This window comes from Theropithecus gelada, chromosome X (assembly GCF_003255815.1).
Source record: "Theropithecus gelada isolate Dixy chromosome X, Tgel_1.0, whole genome shotgun sequence".
Lineage (NCBI taxonomy): Eukaryota > Metazoa > Chordata > Mammalia > Primates > Cercopithecidae > Theropithecus > Theropithecus gelada.
This window is the reverse complement of record NC_037689.1, coordinates 147051774-147072211: the sequence shown is the minus strand read 5'-3', so window position 1 is coordinate 147072211 and position 20438 is coordinate 147051774. Positions and strand designations below refer to the sequence as shown.

Below are 20438 nucleotides of genomic sequence, written 5' to 3'. Positions count from 1 at the left end.
AGCAACAGCAATGCTGGCCACATGGGAGGCCCTCAGGTGTCCTCAACCCACCCCTAGGTTTACTGACAGGTACCCTGCAGGGAGGAGGGTGGGGCCCCGAGCTGGACTTCACCCAACATTGCCACCTCCTCAACCCGTGTCCTGCCTACCACCCAAGGAGCTGAAGGACCCAACAGCACACCCTCAGTGGTTTCTGAAAGGTAGCAAAGCTCTTTTTACCCTTTTCCACTTTGGGTGAGAACATGTAGCTGGGTTGACAAGTTGGTTTTTTAGAAAGGAAGCACTGAATAGCAAGGCACTCGCCCAGCCAGAAGAGCGATCTGCAAAGACAGCCCCATCCCCAGGACGGGATTGCTGGATTCAGATACCACAAACCAAGAGAACCCAGACTCTGAACATGGAGCAGTACCAGGGTGAAAGACTTTTCCCACCGACATGGTCACATAGCCATTCTCCTTGAAGTACTGGGGGATGGTGGAGAAGTTTCCAGCGTGCACCCTCCAGTAGGAGTTGAAGTCGTACAGGCGGGTGGTGTCAGGTCTCCTGCCAGTAAGGAAGGACACGTGGCTTGGGGCGCACACTGCTTGCTGTTAGGGAGCAGAAGCAGAGGTAAATGTCCTCACAGCAAAACGTGCCTTCCATCTCATAGGTATCCAAGCAGCCTCCCTCCTGAGGCCCCTAGCAAACAGCTTGGTAGCTGAGTCATGCAGAGCTCAAACCAGACACTGGGATTTGGGCATCACCTAGGCAACAGACAGCTTCCCGGAGAGAGAAAGGGAAGCAATCAGCCCCTGAAATCAGCAGATGCTTATCTCCTCCTACGCAATGGCCTCCCCAGGCACGCAGAGCTGCCAGTGTTGCTGGGGGCAGAGCCACCCTGACTAGCTCTTACCTGAGGCCCAGTCTGCAGACATGTGGGTGCCCTGCAGCACCCCTTCCTTCTGAGCAGCAGGCAAGCCCCCGTTCTGGGAGAAAGCTGGCCAGTACTGCCGTGAGCACATTAGGTCCAGGGCAGACCTTCCACCCAAGGAGAAGGCCACCCTTGAAGGTCAAGCTTTCCCATCAGTGGAAAGCCAGATTTTCTCCAGTACCATTTTCCAGACTGCTTCCTCCTAACAAGATGTCCTGCACAATCTGTGCCATCTGACAATAGCTGAAGCTCCCCGCCCCCAACCCTCAGTGCCCGAGGAGGCACACACCCATAGCTAGAGGTTCCCAGACACACCTGCGCAAAGGCATTCTGGAAGAGGAGGCTGTGAGATGCCAGTTGGTCAGTGTTTGGGGCCTTCACTAGTTCATCCCTGCAACTTGAAAGGGTAAGACGTGTTCTAGAAAATAACACCTGTGGCCAGGCGCAGTGGCTCATGCCTGTAATCCCAACACTTTGGGAGGCCAAGGCAGGTGGATCACTTGAGGTCAGGAGTTCGAGACCAGCCTGATCAACACGGAGAAACCCCATCACTACTAAAAATACAAAAGTAGCTGGGCGTGGTGGCGCATGCCTGTAATCCCAGCTATTCAGGAGGCTGAGGCAGGAGAATCGCTTGAATCCGGGAGGTGGAGGTTGCAGTGAGCTGGGATTGCGCCATTGCAAACGAGTGAAAAACTCCATCTCAAAAAAACAAAAACAAAAACAAAAACAAACACTTGTAAGAGAGTGAGGGAAGTAGAATTGAGTCAGTCCCTCAGGGAGCTCTATGGTTGGGAAGATTCTATTGAGATGTTGCAAGTAGAGGCTGGAGTCCAGGTGTTGGTACTGTCCACCCTTCATTGACCCCTTGACTGATATTTGGAGAGAGAGTTATGTGCCATCATCACGCAACACCTTTGGCAGGCAGGGGAATGATTATCTCCGCCATCAGGCTGGGCTGTGGAACGACCACAGCATCGACCACAGCCCATGTCTTGCAGGCCTCAGATGGGCTTGCTTCACACAGGATGCTCCCCTCATTTGGGAATAACTTCTCCAGGATTTGGCTTGGCCCTTTTCCTGGGGAGTTGAACATGGGGCAGGGTAGTGGGATGGTGTATGGCCCGCGTGACTGCAACTGGCTTTGAAGCCACAACTGATGCTCATGGTCTTCCTCGTCTATCCAATCTAGAGTGCTCTCAGTCTCAGCCACCATGTCTGCTGTTCTCAGTGACCTACCTGGTCGAGTAACAGACCTTTATCCCTGAGGATTGGTTCTGAACCCATGGTCCCCATGACCTTCTCAGACTGTGGAAATTGCATGTGTCCATTTACCATAAAAATTGGGCAAAGAATTATTAGGAGACATTCAAATGGATCACCTGGGTGCCAAATATATCCTTCTCTGTTCACAGTGTGTAAGAACAACCCTGCCTCCTCGTCATGATCAGAGCCAATACCCCTGACAGAATGGCTACTCTTCTTTACACCTGCTTAGTCCCATAGCCATAGCAGGATGAATGAACCCAAGGTTCCCATGACTTGTAATTCAGTTATCAGCCATGGCTCATAATTCAGTGGGACTCCTACTGTGTGTACTGGTGGAAGCATTCCCATTTGAATAGCCAGGATCAACTGTTCAATTAGGTAGCCACTGGCTGCATGTGCCTACTGAGTACTTGAAATGTACCTGGTGTATCTGAGGAACTGAATTTTAATTATCTAAAATTCAGATAAAATAACTAATTTTATCTTAATTTAAATTTAAAGAGATGAATTTTGCTAGTGGTGACTGTATTGGGATGGGAAGCACAAATTCCCATGTGGATCACTAGGAGAAATAAGTGAGGTCATTCCACTGCTTGGTCCCCTGCTTCCAGACCCAAAGAGGCCTACATGGCATCGTGCTTCCTTCTTAGTGGTAGGAGGTGTGAGATACAGTCATTTGCCTCTGACTTTGGAGGGGTGGTCCTGGCATGCCCCTGATCAGTAGCCCCTTAAATACTTTGTTGATATGGCAGGGCTCTGAATCTTTGTAGGCTTAAGCTACCACTCTCTGAAGTGCTTATGTCTTTCAAAGGCCTCTAAAATCCCTGCCACTTCTTGCTCATCCAGTTGTTAGCATGATGTCATTGATACAGTGGACTTTAGAACCTAAGTGGGCAGACACTGGTAAGTGACCAATGACTTCACCTGTGGTGTGCAAGCCAGATCAGGAAGCCTCTACCATCACTTTGATGTACTGGGAAAGCTATTTTTAGTGTGTAGACTTCATGCCAGATTTGCCCAGATCAGGGGTGGGATGCCCAGAGCTCCCGGTTGTTGGAAGTGCTCTACCTTGAGTACAGAAATCCACACCAACTCACTCCCTTCTCCAAGGGGACCCTCACCCTGAGAAATTTAACTGGACCTTGCTAACATGCCAGGAGAACGTCCCTGAGAAAAAGAGCAGTGAAGGCGCACGTGAATTTCCTGTTGCATACCCACAGTGGGCCAGAAACAAGACCATTGGATTTTTACCTCGTACTTTTGATGTTTGGCAGTCATTCTAGTTTGGGGGTGAAAGAGATGACACATGTATTGGAACCTTCCTTGGGGACTGCTAGTCTTAGGGACAAACTGCCAAAATCAAGCTAGGCAGTGGTGGTCAGAGCTATGGGATGGAAAGCGAGGGATAGGACATATAAACTGACAGCTGGAGGCCCAGACACTGCCCATGTTAGCATGGTTGGGGACAAAATAAGGTGGAACAAGAGTGGGTGGAACAGAGAACAGAGTGGGTGGAATAGGAGCAGTTCAGGGACTCTGCAGAAATAACCTATGGCTCCTCAGAGAGCTTACAGGGGAAGCTTTCCTTGAGTACCCAGATGTCAAAGAGATTGGCAGAGGCAGGAAGGACATGTTCCCAAGCAAAAAGTAACAGCAGCTAACTTTGATTTCATGGAAGGTGCGAGTCCAGCTGTGAGTCAGAATAGGGAGACAGGCAGTGAACAGAGGACAGAATGATGACCTGCAGTGCTGAGAAACGGGCCTATGTATGACTTGGTCCTCAGTCCCTGACTCAGGGGAACACCAAGGATGCCGTGGGGTGCAGGGAGGGCCAGAAGAGCTAAGTACTCAATTTCTGCAAAAGGGCCCGTGCCCCAGGACAGGCCTGGGAGAAGACATACAGATGATCCCTACTCCTAGTCCTCCAACAAACACATCTGCCTCAAAACTGACATATTCTCAGCTGGTGGAAGCATCCAGGAAAGATAACACATGGCTCCATGTGCAGCTGTGGTGCCTGTGGGGCACTGGGGGTTATACCACCAAACAGAGCTTGGACAGTGTCCCCAACTCCTGTTCTTTTTAAAACTGTGTTAAAATATATATCATATAAAAGTTACCATGTTAAACATTTTTAAGTGTCCAGTTCGGTGGCCTTCAGTGCCTTCACATCATTGTACAATCATTGCCCCACTAGCCTCTCTTCTTTTTAAAAACTTTAAACTTTTATTAATATTTTAGATTTAGGGGGTACATGTGTGGGTTTGTTATAAGGGTGTATTGCATGATGCTGAGGTTTGGGGTTGGATTGAACCTGTCACCCAGGTAGTGAGCATAGTACCTAATAGGTAGTTTTTTAACCCACATCCTCCCTCCCTCTCCTCTCTTGCGGTTCCCAGTATCTGTTGTTCCCGTCTTTATGTCCATGTATACCCAATGTTTAGCTCCCACTTACAAGCAAGAACATGTGGTATCTGATCCTGTGTTAATTTGCTTAGGATAACGGCCTCCAGCTCTATCTGTGTTGCTGCAAAGGACATGATATCATCTTTTTATGACTGTAAAGTACTGGTGATACAGATGCGCCACATTTTCTTTATCCGGTACACCGGTGATGGAACCTTAGGTTGATTCCATGTCTTTGCTATTGTGAATAGTGCTACAATGAACATACCAGTGCATGTGTCTTTTTGGTAGAACCATTTATTTTCTTTGGGATATATATCCAATAATGGGATTGCTGAGTTAAATGGTAGTTCTGTTTTAAGTTCTTTGAGAAATCTCCAAACTGCTTTTCACAGTGGCTGAACTAATTTACACTCCCACCAACAGTGTATAAGTGTTTTCTTTTCTCCACAGCATCACCAGCATCTGCTGTTTTTTGACTTTTAAATAATAGCCATTCTGACTGGTGTGAGATGGTATCTCATTGTGGTTTTGATCTGCATTTCTCTGATGTGATGTTGAGCATTTTATCATGTTTGTTGGCTGCTTGTATGTCGTCTTTTGAGAAGCATCTGTTCATGTCCTTTGCCTGGTTTTTAATGGGGTTATTTGTTTTTAGCTTGTGGATTTAAGTTCCTTATAGATTCAGCATATTAGACATTTGTGGATGCATAGTTTGTAAGTATTTTCTCTTGTTCTGTAGGTTGTCTGTTTACTCTGTTGATAGTTTCTTTTGCTGTGCAGAAACTCTTCAGTTTAACTAGGTCCCACTTGTCAATTTTTGTTTGTGTTGCAATTGCTTTTGAGGACTTAGTCATGAATTATCTGCCAAGGCCGATGTCTAGAATTTTCTTCTAGGATTTTTGTAGTTTTAGGTGTTACACTTAAATATTTAATCCATCTTGAGTTAATTTTTGTATATGGTGATAGGTAAGGATCCCGTTTCATTTTTCTGCATATGATTAACCAGCTTTCCCAGAACCATTTATTGAATAGTAATTCCTTTCTCTATTGCGTATTTTTGTTGACTTTGTCGAAGACTTTGTTGTAGGTGTGCTGCATTGTTCCTGGGCTCTCTATTCTGTTCCATTGGTGTGTGTATCTGTTTTTGTACTAGTACTATGCTGTTTTGGTTACTGACGCCTTGTAGTATAGCCTGAAGTTGGATAATGTGTTGATTCTGGCTTTATTCTTTTTACTTCGGATTCTTTTGGCTATTTGGACTTTTTTTTTTTTGGTTCCATACGAATTTTAGACTAGTTTTATCTAATTCTGTGAAAAATGACATTGGCATTTTGATAGAAATAATTTTGAATCTGTAGATTGTGGATATATGCACATTTTAATAATACTGATTCTTCCAATCTATGAGCATGAAATGATTTTTCATTTGTTTAAGTCATCTATAGTTTCTTTCAGCTCTGTTTTGGAGTTCTCTTGGAGAGATCTTTCACCTCCTTGGTTAGATGTGTTCCTAGGTATTTTAATTTTTTGTGGCTATTATAAATGAGATTGTGTTCATGATTTGGCTCCCAGCTTGAACATTTTTGGTGTATAAAAATGCTACTGATTTTTGTACGTTGATTTTGTATGCTGAAACTTTACTGAAATCACTTTCAGTTCTAGGTGCCTTTTGGCTGAGTCTAGGCATAGAATCATCAACAAAGAGAGACAATGTGATTTCTTTTCCTTTTTGTTTTGTTTTGTTTTTTTGTTTTTGAGATGGAGTCTCGCTCTGTCGCCCAGGCTAGAGTGCGGTGGTACGATCTCGGCTCACTGCAGCCTCTGCCTCCTGGGTTCAAGCAGTTCTCCTGCCTTAGCCTCCAGAGTAGCTGGGATTACAGGTACCCACCACCACGCCCAGCTAATTTTTAGATTTCGCCATGTTGGCCTGGGTGATCATGAACTCCTAATCTCAGGTGATCCTCCCACCTCGGCCTCCCGAAGTGCTGGGATTACAGGCATGAGTCACCACACCTGGCCATTCTGGTCCTCCTTTTCCTAATTAGATGCCTTTCATTTCTTTATCTTGCCTGATTGCTGGCTAGGACTACCAGTACTATGTTGAATAGGAGTGGTGAGAGTGGGTGTCGTTGTCTTGTTCCAGTTCTTAAGGGGAATGCTTTCAGGTTTTGCCCATCATGAAGAGATGGTGGATTTTTATCAAAAGCTTTTTCTACATCTGGTGAGATGATAATGGTTTTTGCTTTTACTTCTGTTTATGTGGTGAATCACAGTTATTGATTCGTGTATGTGGAACCAATCTTGCATCCCAGGAATAAAGCCTAGTTGATTATGGGCAGTTAATTTTTTGATGTGCTGCTGGATTCAGTTTGCTAGTTTTTTTTTTTTTTTTTTCCTGAGGGTATTTGTGTCTATGTTCATTAGGGATATTGGCTTGTAGTTTTCTTTTTCTTTTCTTTTCTTTTCTCTTTCTTTCTCTCTTTCTTTCTTTCTCTTTCTTTCTCTCTCTCTCTCTCTTTCTTTCTTTCTTTCTCTCTCTGTCTCTCTTTCTTTCTTTTTTCTCTCTCTCTCCTTTCTTTTCTTTTTCTTTTCTTTTTTTTTTGATACAGAGTCTCACTCTGCCACCCAGGCTGGAGTGCAGTAGCGCAAGGTGCAATCTTGGCTCACTGCAACCTCTGCATCCTGGGTTCAGGCGATTCTCATGCCTTAGTCTCCCAAGTAGCTGGGATTACAGGCATAAGCCATTGTGCACGGCCTTCTTTTTTTTTTTTTTCTTTCATGACTTTGCCAGATTTTGGTATCAGGATGATGCTGGTTTTGTAGAATGAGTTAAAGAGGAGTCTCTCTCAATTTTTTGGAATAGTTTTAGTAGGATGAATACCAGCTCTGTTTTATATATGTCTGGTAGAATTTGGTTGTGAATGTATTTGGTCCAGTACTTTTTTTGTTGGTAGGTTTTGTTTGTTTTGTTTGTTTGTTTGTTTTCTGACAGGGTCTCACTTGTCACCCAGGCTGAGGTGCAGTAGTGCAAACACAGCTTACCGTAACCTCTGCCTCACAGCCTCAAGCCATCCTCCCACCTCAGCCTCCCGAGTAACTGGGACCACAGGTGTACACCACAATGCCTGGCTATTTTTTTGTCTTTTTAGTAGAGACAGGGTCTCACTATGTTGCCCAGGCTGGTCATGAACTCCTGAGCTCAACTTATCTGCCCGCCTCGGCCTCCCAAAGTGCTAAGATTACAGGTGTGAGTCATTGTGCCCAGCCTTGGTAGGTTTTTTTACATTACGAATTCAATTTTATAACTTGTTATTGGTCTGTGTAGGCTTTTAATTTCTTACTGATTTAATCTTGTGTGGTTGTGTTTTTCCAGGAATTTATCCATTTCCTCTATTCCTAGGAATTTATCCATTTCCTCTGTTCCTAGGAATTTATCCATTTCCTCTGTTTCTAGGAATTTGTCCATTTCTTCTAGATTTTCTAGTTTGTGTTCAATGAGGTGTTCTTAATAATCTCTGAACAGCTGGGCACGGTGTCTCATGTCTGTAATCCCAGCACTTTGCAACACTGAGGCAGGTGGATTGCTTGAGTTTGAGACCAGCCTGGGCAACATAGTGAGACCCTGTCTCTATTGAAAAAAAAAAAGAATCTTTTCTGAGGATCTTTTGTATTTCTGTGGGGTTAGTTATAATGTCACCTTTGTTATGTCTGATTGTACTTATTTGAATCTTTTCTTTTTTTGTTTGTTAATCTAGCTGGCAGACTATTGATCTTGTTTATCTTTTCAAATAATAAACTTTTTGTTTCATTGATTCTTTGTCCGGATTTTGAGCCTCAATTACATTTAGTTCTGTTCTGATTTTAGTTATTTCTTTTCTTCTAGCTTTGGGGTTAGTTTGTTCTTGTTTTTCTAGTTCCTCTAGCTGCAATATTAGATTGTTAATTTGAGATCTTTCTGTTTTCTTGATGTAAGTATTTAGTGCTATAAATGTTCCTCTTAACACTGCTTTTGCTGCAGCCCAGAGATTTTGGTATGTTGTATCTCTGTTTTCATTTATTTAAAGTAATTTTTTTGATTTCTGCTTTAACTTCATTTTTTACACAAAAGTCATTCAGGAGCAAGTTTGGTTTCCAGGTGATTGTGTGGTTTTGAGAGTTTCTCTTGATTTTGATTTCTATTTTTGTTTCACTGTGGTCCAAGAACCTGCTTCATATGATTTCAGTTTTTTTGAATTATTGACTTGCTTTATGGCTGATCATGTGATAAATCTTAGAGTATGTACAGATGAAAAAATAGATATTCTATGGTGGTTGGGTAGAGTATTCTGTAGATGTCCATTAGATCCAATTGTTTGTGTCAAATTTAAGTCCAGAATCTCTTTGTTAGTTTTCTGCTTCAATGATCTGTTCAATGCTGTCAGTGAGGGTCAAACTCCCCCATTATTATTGTGTAGCTGTCTAAATCTTTTTGTAGGTCTAGAAGTACTTGTTTTATGAATCCGTATGCTCTGTGTTGGGTTCATATGTATTTAAGATAGTTAAGTCTTCTTGAATTGAGGACTTATATAATTTATCATTATATAATGCCCTTCTTTGTCTTTTTTTACTGTTGCTGGTTTAAAGTCTGTTTTATCTAATATTAGAATAACAACCCCTGCTTTTTTTTTTTTTGTTTTCTGTTTGTGTGATAGTTCTTTCTTCATCCCTTTACTTTGAGCCTATGTAGCCCCTATTTGTTAGGATAGAAGACCTAAGATAGAAGAGGCTATCTTCTTCTGGAGGTTACAAAGCTGCCCTTGTGGGAGGACTCTTGGAGGGTCACACATGAAGACTTGATCTGGTTGTTTTACTGTGTATTCTTCCCCAACATGTTGCTCTTACTTTTATCCTGAATATCATGCCTCCAGCCCCCACTATGACAAAAAAAAAAAGATTGAAGGAAACTGCTGACCCAACACCAAAAGTCTCTGATGCCTGCTCTTGAAATTGCTCCTGCAAGAGACCAGATAAGCCCAGACCTTGGGGAAGCAGGGAGAGGTGGGAGAGAAGTGACTTGGCCAGGAGAAAGAAAAGGGTCCAAAGGATAAGGAATCCTTGGAATGGGAAGGAGAACTAGAGCTTGACATGGCATGTATTAGGGGCCAAGTGGGATAGACTCCAAGGACAAGCTTCGACATGTCTGCCTGTCCCTAGCTGTCTCATGCCCTGTGGGCACCTGCTGTTTGGACACTTACAAGCCCGCCTAAGAAAATGGTGGAGGACTCAGATATCAACCCCTGCTTGAGGGATACATGGACAAAACAGAATCAACAGAGTACTTTACCTATGAGAAGGGAAGAAGGGTCTAAGTGTCACTGTTGCACTTCCCTGTTCTTGGCTTCCTCCCACCACTTCCCACCATAGAACCCACAAAGCCAATTCTCGTAATCAAATGATTATTTGTTTCCACATCTTTCTGCAAAGGGTAAGGCCAGAACCTGGTTAAAGGATATATTTGCTTCATGCTGTGTCTCGCCAAACATCTGTCTTTTATCACCACAGCCTTTATGTGGCTGCAAGAAGAATTTGGCTCCTATGTCTGAGTCTGTCCTGGGAGTTGGGAGACATGGGCTCTCAGCACAGTTCTGTGGAAACTGCCTGGGAGATGTAGGCTCCCAATCTGTTGGGAGTGTGTGTGAGTATAGGTGTGTGTGTGTGTTTCTTTGTGGAGGTAGAGGAGGGATGGTCTCTGGGACCGAGTTTCTAGGCTTCTCTAAGTCTTTGTCAGGTTCTTTAGCAACTTGCCTCCTGCCATCTCCATGAAAGGCAGTGGTCACTCTGACAGATGAGATAAAATCATCCTCATGATGGAAAGGAAAGCAGATGGAAGAGGGGCTCTGCTTTGATCGAGTTGCCTGCTTTTCTGTTACCCCATGACCCAAACCTGGCACCATCAGTTCAAGTCCACTGGGGGATTGCTGGCAAGCGAGCTTTAGAGATTTTGGTAAACTATGAGATTTCATCCATTGCCTGTAAAGGAAAGGGGTGTGTGTGTGTGTGTGTGTGTGTGTGTGTGTGTGTGTGAGAGAGAGAGAGAGAGAGAGAGAGAGAGAGAGAAAACTACCCAGATAAAGATAGTCAGGCTTCTGTCCTCCACAGGGCAAGCAGGGCAGGAAGCACAAACTTTGTAGTTATAAACCTGGAATTGAACCCGGCTCCATCATTCAATGGATGTGTGACTCAGAAAGTCACTATACCTCTCTACGTTATAATTATCTCATCCGGAAGATGGGTACAATATTAACCATCCACCTGCAGGAGTAATAAAACTTCTCAGTCTATCTCCTGGGGGATGAGATTCCTGTGGGAGTGATCTGTAAACTGTAAAGCACAGTATTACTAACAGTGGTGAAGACACATTTCTGTTTTCCCAGGAATGACCTTTTGAATAAGTGTGTGGGGATGCTGGCCTGAGCCTGGAAGCCTGTAGATGGGAGATGGGCAGATAGGGAAAAGCCTCCAGCTTGGGGAGAAGGAAGAAGAGCTGTGAGACTGTAGGTTTCCAGTCCTGAAGGTCCTACAGGATATGGCCTGGTTGGGGACTTAGATTCCATCCATGGATTATGTGTAGTGGCTCTGGGCCAATAGGGAGGCAGTGAGAATCGACTTGGGTGAACTGACAGGTTTGAAAATTGAGGGCTATTTCAGTACCAGGAATCTGTAAGGCGGGAAGCCTCTTTTTTGATCTGTGTGGAAATTGATGCCTAGGGCAGTATAGACCCATGATCTATTATTCACAAAACCCTAATCCATAAAGCTCTGGCAAGCAAAAGGTTTTTCACAGGCCTGCTCTTAATTCTCTTGGTAGTAAAACCTAAAATGGATGATACGAAACTTTATAAAATACTGAATTTTCTTCATTTATCATATTTTGTATTCATACATCTCACTGTTTAAATGTCAACGTGTTTGCTAGACTCTGAGAGGTGTAACTGATCTACACACCTCATCCCCTTTCTGAATTCTGAAAATTATCTGTGCATATGTGATACTAACACCAGTAAGAGCCACCATTTGTTGAGGCCTTGCAGAGGGCTAGAGTTCCTGGATATGTGCTTTTTCTCCAGCCTTGACCTCATGAGGGCGCCCTTCCTAGGACAGTTGGCCACAAAGCTGAAATAGCACAGGATCTCCTTGTAGCATGGTGCTTATTGTGGTCACACATTCTATCGTTTCATTCTTCACCAAACCTGTGTAGAGCACAGGGGGATAAGTGAGGTGGCTTTTCACTAGCTGAAACTGGGTTTGAGTCCTGCCTTTGTCACTTACTAGCTGTGTGACCTTAGACAGCTTATGTCCACTTTCTCATTACGTAACATGAGGATGGTAGAACCCACATCCCAGCATTGTGGGGCCATAAAGTCCTTTAGACAGTGGTGTTCAGGGCTTACTCACTCAGACTTGGTAGCTAACAGTAATAACTTAGAACTAATCTGGACCCTGAATTGTAAAATGTACTTTTCCACATGTAAAATTGGGGTTTTCTGACAGCCTATGATCTGGAAACTCTTGCCTATCCACCCCTGCTCTCAGCCTTGTGACCTTCCATGTGCTCTAGTTGCCTATGAGAGCAGATCATGGTTACCCTTAAAGCACAGGGCCTAGCAGTCCAGCCCAGTGCCCTGGCCTGTGGCAGTGTTGCATAGTGATTAAGAAGCCAGGGGCTAAGTTCCAGCTCTGTTGGCTATGAGACCTTGGGCCAGTGATGACCCTCTTCAAGCCTCAGTTTGTGCATTGGTACTCTGGAGAGAAAAATAGTGCACAGCCCTCGGGCAGCAGTGAGGATTCAATGAGTTGAAAAGTCTGGAATGAATTTGATCCACAAAGATGTTATTGGAAAAGAATAGCAAAACACTCCTGGGGTTGGGGTCTTTTGTTTGACTTTGGACCACACTGTGGACTGACGGTGGTATGAAGAGTGCTAATTGTATCCCAGTGAGAACTTAATCTTTATTTTATTTTTATTTTATTTTATTTTATTTTATTTTATTTTATTTTATTTTAGACAGGGTCTCACTCGGTAACCCAGTCTGGAGTGCAGTGGTGTGATCTCAGCTCACTGCAACCTCCGCCTCTGAGGTTCAAGCGATTCTTCCTTCTCAGCCTCCTGAGTAGCTGGGATTACAAGGTTGTACCACCATGCCTGGCTAATTTTTGTATTTTTAGTAGAGACGGGATTTCACCATGTTGGCCAGCTGGTCTCGAAAGAGAACTTATTCTTTAAGCAGCTCATTGTTGATATTGAAAACAAGTTACACTGCATGATAGTAGCCATAGATGGGGCCCTCAGGAAAATGCTCACGAAGCCCTGGAGCCTAGTCAGATGCATCACCTCAGTGCAGGCTGAAAACCCCCACATGGCACAGGCTGTGGCTTCAGAACTGAAAATATTTCGCTGGCCCTTATGCATCTCTCTGAAGTTCACAAGCCATGATATGAGCCATGTGGGGCTCAGGAGAGCCAGCAATTGCTGCAGCTTTGCCCCAACTGGGCTGGAGCTGAAGCAGGCTGAGAAGGCTGGGATCTGGAACTCCACAAGCTAGCCTCTGGTCAGGCAGGCAGAACCTGCTTCATAAAGGCCCAGTTGATTGAGTACTTACTGGAGGCTGGAAGTGGGTCCCTCCGCTGGCTGTTTGTGGGATTCACATTTCCTGATGGGGCCCAGGGAAGTTTAGCAGTGGCTCAGGGTCACACAGGAGCTAGGGTTGAAATAAGGCGTGTCTGATTCCAGAGTTCATACTTTTTCTTTTTTTCTTTGAGACAGAATTTCGCTCTTGTTGCCCAGGCTGGAGTTCAGTGGCGCAATCTCGGTTCACTGCAACCTCTGCCTCCCGGGTTCAAGCAGTTCTCCTGCTTCAGCCTGCTAAGTAGCTGGAATTACAGGTGCCTGCCACCATGCCATGCTAATTTTTTTGTATTTAGTAGAGACGGAGTTTCACCATGTTGGTCAGGCTGGTCTCGAATTCCTGACCTCAGGTGATCCACCTGCCTCGCCCTCCCTTGCCTGCTGGGATTACAGGCATGAGACATTGCTGCAACAGAGTTTATCCTCTTTAGACTGTCCTATCATGTGACTGCTTAGCCACCATCAATCAGAAAGGTGGGAACCAGGCAGCCAGCTGGGGGCAAGCTGGTGGTTTCTGCATTGGGATACAAAGTAAGGGTTAAGACCGTGGGCCTCAAGGCCTTGCTCCTGCCCAGGATTTAACTGCAATGCTTAGGCTCCAAGATTCGATGGAAAGAAATCCAGCTGTGGGCTCTGAGGACTTTGAAAGCTGTGTTTCATATGTGAATACACTTGCCCTTTAGCAGGAATCTCCGCTGATAAGCCTTCCTCCTCTTGAGTGTTTTTATCGGTCCCTTAGAGAGTGTTAGAGAAGTTTCCCGTTTTGATAGACTTTTTAATGTTACAAAAATATCATTTCATACTGATTCCACAGGGGGGACATCTGCTGCTTCCCAAATGCCACATTTCTTCAAATAAAAAGCAGAAGATAGCATGTAATACATAAGGAACTCATGTCTTAATAAAGACAAAATTGAAATTCTTTTAATAATTAGTCTCATATGATAGAAAAGAGGACTGATTTTCCTCACCCACCCAGCAAGGTTGCTCTTCTCACTATACTTGTTTGGCATAAACTACTGACTACTTCTAAGCACTGATCTGAAGTCATGGTAATTTGGCATATCTTTGAAGATCCTTCCTCCTACACTTCTGTTTGTACCCTTGAAGGTGTCATATTTCAGGCTGTATTTAGCTATTCTTTTTGTTGATGCATCCATTCATGCCTGAGATATGTCTCATAACACACCTATGAGAGGGGACCTTGGAGGAACGTCACCAAAGGCTGAGGAGCAATGTCTTTGCAGTGTTTCCCAGTCCATCTTGTCTTCTGGCTCTTACTTCAGAAGGGACAGTCCTGCTTTGCTGGCAAGAGGGAGTGGGCTCTGCCTTGAATTCCAGCTGTGGGCTCTGCTTTGCAAGATATCTTCTTGTCAGAACCTGAGGTCTATATGACTATGGGACAGGTCCCAGGTATGCGGCTGACAGGCCTGAGGGACCAGAAGCCCTTCTCCTTACCCAAGCCCGGATGGGGAAAACTTCAACTGTGAGAGCCCCCCTTTATTCCCAAACAGCCATCATTGTTTCCCTTCCCTGAGGCTCTTTGTAAAGAGATCTGGGAGAGTAAGAATAAATCCTTTCTAGATCAAAGAGAAACAGCAAAAGCCAGGAGAGAAGCAGGTAACCAATGTACCCATTCCATTCAGATGAATGCAGTCCAAACGAAAAGAGAGCCAGTCATACATCACTCAGTGACAGTGCAGTGCAGTACTTCCAAAGATCTGGTTAGGCACTTCTGTTTTTCTTATTTTAAGCTTGTGCTTTACAAAGTAAGTTGGTTGTTTTTTGTTTTGTTTTGTTTTGTTTTAAATGAATCGCCTTTAAAGTAGTGGGGGCAAAACACCAGAGCTTAGGCAACCCCTGGTGGAGGCTTTTACAATTCCTCTACTTTTTGGCTCTGACAGCACGAGGGTTGCCTGCTCTAAGCCCTGCCTATCCACCCACCCAGAACTGAAGTGGCTGAATCATTGCCTGGCATGACAGGAAAGTCTTGGGCTTGAGGGGAGAAGAAAACGAAAAGAAGAGAGGGAAGAGGGTGGGACGAGAACTGGAAAGAAGAGGAAGCAAGGGAAAGATTGTTCAGAGGATGATGCAAGATGTCCACAGGCAAATGGGACTGGGACTAACCTCTTCCATCATGAGAGAATGTCTCAGCTCCTAAAGTTCTTGACATAGTGTGTGACCCAGGGTAGGAGCCCAGCAAACGTCAGGGCTTCTGTGATGCCCAGCCCCTTGGCTGCCCTGTCATGCTCCATGGGACTTCACTTCTTCCTGGGAAGTAAAACAGAATCAGATTCTGGTTGTGTTGCCATTCACTTTCACTCCTCTGGAACCCCAGGGAGCCTAGAGCTGCTACTGCTGCACCTCAGTCCTCAGGGCAGCACAGACCTGGCTATGGAACTAGATGCTTATGGATGACCATCTGTACTCTCCAGAGTTCAGATTGAGAGCAGAGTTCTCGCACATTGCCTCACGCACCTTGAGATAGTCTCTTCTGGGAACAGTGCCCTCCGTGCCCAGCGTATTTGGGTAACATTCACAGCTGATGTTAGGCTCCTCCTTGGAACACCATTTCATGTGCCCACAGAGTCCAGGGCCCTGCCTGTGACTCTGCAGGGGAGAGAGCCCTCACTGGCACTGGGCTGAGGACAGCCTGGGACATTCCCTTTCCTCATCCAGGTAGTTCTCATCATGGTTTTCATCCCGAACCGTTGAAACCCCACGAAGGTACTAGCCCCGGTGAAAAAGTAGTAAATGGACTGGGCAGAGCCTGCCCTTGAGGAGTGCCCATCCAAGGATCCCTGGATCTGGAATGAGAGACAGATCTTGAATTCTCCCCTGAATCCTCATCCTACCACTGTGTGGGACTATGTACCAGTTTGCCAATGTGCATTGTCCCCTCCTCCTGGAGTTAGGATCAAAGGTGGGGGTAGAAGTCCAAGAGTGAGGGGAGGCAAGAGAAGGTCCAGAGTCCTAGAACTCCTCTCACACCAAATCCACATATCTTAGCTACTGAAGTATCTGGGGCAGTCCCCTTTGCTTCCTGTGACACTAAAGTGGCATGAGAAAGCAGCTGAATTTTCCTGTGCCTCCAAGGAGGTAAGAGAGGGAGGGAGAGAGAAAGAGGGAAAGAGAAAGAGGGAAAGAGAAAGAGGGAGGGAGCGAGAGGGAGAGGGGGAGAGAGACCGAGAGAGTGAGAGGGAGAGCGCACCTCCAAAAAATGTCACAATAGAAAATGGCATGGACTGTGCAGCTAGGAACCAGGTTAGAATGACACCACCACATTGGAAGACAGCATGAAGGTATGCTATCTCTGAGCACTGGATGGGATTGTACATTGGAGTGGATGCTGGCAAGGACAGGTTGCCGTTGACAACGAGCAGATTCTCTTCTCTCTTGCTCTCTCTCTCTCTGAATTTAAGAGCCTTACAGAATTTAGGTGATAGGCTGGGGCAAAAGAGACAATCCTAAATCGCTTGATAACAATAATTGGTAATTAGTAAGACAATCCTGAAGTAACTGGGAAAATGTGGAATTGACTAAATTTTCTGTTATCTGTTGGAATTGAGACTCAAGATAGGGCTCTTTTGTGGTAGATGCCATTCTAGGTGGCCCCCAAGTTTCCTGCCCCCTAGTGTATGTGACCCCTTGCGTACGGGTAGAATGTACTACAATCAGCCTCCTTATCAATGTGTTCCACATCTGTGGATTCAGCCAACTGTTGAATTTGAAAAAGATGGATGGTTGTCTCTGTAGTGAACATGTACAGACTTTTTTCCTTGTCATTATTTCATAAATAATGCAGTGTAACAACTATTTTCATGGCACTTACATTGTACTAGGAATTATAAGTAATCTAGGGGTAATGTAAAGTATATGGGAGGATGTGTGTATGTTATATGTAAATACTGCACCATCTTATATAAAGGATTTAAGCACCTGTGGATTGTGCTATCCACAATCCTGAGCTTTAAGTGAGAATGCAGTCCTTCAGTGCAACCTTTTGAGATCCTGAACTTAAGACCCAGCTTAGCTGTGCCTGGATTTCTGACCCACAGAAACTAGGAGGTGATAAATGAGTGGTGTTTACAGCCGCTAAGCTTGTGGTCATTTGTTACATAGCATTGATTGGCCCTTATCCCTCATTCACTGAAGACTCAGGTACCAGGCTCACAGATGACCTTGGTACCCTGTGTCCTGTCATCATTCTGGGGGACTGCAGTGTATTCATCAGCAGCTTGTGCCACTCACAGACCCTTGACTTCTTCCTCATCTCTAACCTCTAGCAGTCTCTTCCTCCCCGCCTCAGCCTCCCAGCTTCAAGGCCACATCCTTGACCTTTAAATCACCAGGATCTGTTTTACCTCAGAAATCTTAAATTTCAGGATCTCATTCTGGGACTAAAACCAGTACTCTCACACCCTTGCTGCCTCTCTACATCCTCAACCATCTCCTAGATCTTTCTTTGTCCCCAGTCCACTAGTCTTCTTAACCACTGTCAGCCACCTGAACTGCTCTCTTACTGGCTCTCTCCACTTGCTCCCACTCTTGTCTTTCTGCTGCTATGAGCCCCAGCAAAACCTCAAGCTTACACCAGAGCAAACAGACAACAAAAGCAAACACACACAATTGTGCCAAGTGGTGTATATAATTTTCTATCCCAGCTGAGCCCATCAATCTTGTTAAATTTTGAATTGTTTATAGGTAGTGTTAGTTTACTAGGGCTGCTGTAACAAAGTACTACAAATTATGTGGCTTAGAACAACAGAAATGCATTGTCTTACAGTTCTGGAGACCGGAAGTCTTAAATGAAAGTGCCAGCAGGACCATGCACCCTCTGAAACCTATAGAAGAATGCTTCCTTGCCTCTTCCTAGCTTGTGGTTTGCTGGCAATTGTTGGCATCCACTGGCTTGTAGATGTATCACTTCAATCCACTGTCTTCACATGAGTGTCTTCTCTCTGTGTGTGTGTGTGTGTGTGTCCAAATTTTTTCTTTTGATAAGGACCCCAATCATATTGGATTAGGGCCCAACCCAGTTACCTCCTTTTAACTTGATTACCCTGTTAAAGACCCTGTTTCTAAATAAGATCACATTCTGAGGTACTGGGTGTTAGGACATACAATTTTTGGGGGAGGACACTAACACATAAGTCAAAAAAGACCAAAATACATATCACACAAAGCAAAGGCCCTCTGCCCTGCACCTTCCCTCTTCTGTTCTCATTTTAAATATTTCTATTTTCATTTCTTCTAGTAGATTGTCCCTGTCTTTCTAAATACTATGTTACTGCTATATCAACTTTCTAATGTTTTCAACCTTAGACATTGCTGACTTCTTCCTATGATAGATGAGATCACTTATCCATTCCCCTTTTTATGTACATATTTTTAACCTTGGATTTTGGAAATTGATCAAACCTATACAAGATTACAGAAAATAGTGTAATAAACCCCAGGTGTTCATCAATGAACTTCATTGGTTATCAACTCATGACAAATTTTGTTTCATCTTTCCCTGCCATTTTCCCTTCTCCTTTTACTATATAGATTTATTGCCACTTTTAAGTTTTCTATTGTTTACTTTTGTATCCTTAAATATCCCTAAATCTGTATTTCTCTTTCTATGAACTGGGGACAACTATTGATTTTTCTTTTTTTATTTTATTTTATTTTATTTTTGCGATAGGCCGGGGCAAAGGACACAATCCTAAATTGCTAACCCTAAGTTAATGTGCCTACATTTCCTGCCATCTGCCTTCCTCCTCCTCCCAGCTTTTTGCCAGCTGTTAGTTACTGCAGGCCAGGTTCCCAAGGAAGCTAAGATGGAGAGTAATGTGCAGGAAGTTTCTTAGGGAGTACTCTTAGGATCAACACCTGTGGAAGGGGAGGGGAGGGAAGAAATCAAAATTCAACAGACTGAGAAAGTGGGCAGTTTCAAATAAGGTTTCAGTTAACCCCACAGGGAGCTCTGAAGCTGAGATGGCCTTTCAGAGATGTCCCAAGTTGGGGTAAGGGGCTGGACCTTTATACCTTCAAGTTGAATCATTGATGTGGGCTTCCTGAGGACAGGGGTGATCTTGGCTGAGGTGCCTATCTTTTTCTAAGACACTTTCTGATGAGGGCTCCCGACAGCTAACAGCTCTCAAGCCAGCTAGGGAAGTAAAATTTTTGGTCTTCAAGGGAGATCTGAGCAGTGCATCACAGCACCATCACAGCTATATTTGTACCTTCCCATTGTCCATTGTCGTTTAGTCATAATTAAGTCATCTGGGCTTTGTTATAGATTGATTCTCAAAGTTGAAAATCCAACTGTGTTTGCAGTATTAGGACGGTATAACAGTATTCAGTACAGTACAGTGTAGGGCTAAGATTCCATCTCCCCACAATTGCTGCTCTCTCTGCTTGGCGCACCCTTCTTGCAGACCTCAATGCGGCTTGCTCCCTCACTTCCTTCAAAATTTTGTTCAAATGCCCCTTCACTAGTGAGGCCCTGCCTGGCCACCCCATAGAAAATAACAAGCATGCCCCGCACCCACGCTTTATTTTTCTCCAGATCGGGTATGCTCACCAACTGACTGACTCTATCTATCTATCTATCTATCTATCTATCTATCTATCTATCTATCTATCTATCTATCTATCTATCTATCTATCTATCTATCTATCTAATCTATCTGTCTGTCTGTCTATAGTTTTAAGCTCCACCAAGGCAGGGACATAGAGCCCCAGTACCAACAACAGCGCCTGGTATACATATTTGCGATACTTAAGAATTAGTTGAAGAAATGAATAGGAAAGGGAGTCCTTTTAGATGGAGGAAGGGACTTTCTCAAAAGTCCTCATGGAAGGAGAATGGCATTGAGGCTGGATTACAAAAAGTGTGTCTTTTGGCCGGGCGCGGTGGCTCAAGCCTGTAATCCCAGCACTTTGGGAGGCCGAGGCGGGTGGATCACGAGGTCAGGAGATCGAGACTATCCTGGCTAACATGGTGAAACCCTGTCTCTACTAAAAAAAAAAAATACAAAAAATTAGCCGGGCACGGTGGCGGGCGCCTGTAGTCCCAGCTACTTGGGAGGCTGAGGCAGGAGAATGGCGTGAACCCGGGAGGCGGAGCTTGCAGTGAGCCGAGATCACGCCACTGCACTCCAGCCTGGGTGACAGAGCGAGACTCCGTCTCAAAAA

At 44.6% G+C, this 20438-nt stretch overlaps 1 protein-coding gene across 1 annotated transcript; it reads right to left on the bottom strand.

Moving 5' to 3' along the window:
- Positions 1-256: 256 nt before the first annotated feature.
- LOC112615299 (iduronate 2-sulfatase-like) lies at positions 257-1902 on the bottom strand. Its single transcript, XM_025371863.1, has 3 exons — positions 1826-1902; positions 1226-1307; positions 257-587 (listed from the first exon to the last, which is right to left on the bottom strand). Exons 1-3 carry the CDS (start codon positions 1900-1902, stop codon positions 270-272), a joined length of 477 nt encoding a protein of 158 aa, XP_025227648.1. The 3' UTR covers positions 257-269.
- Between the last annotated feature and the right edge of the window lie 18536 nt (positions 1903-20438).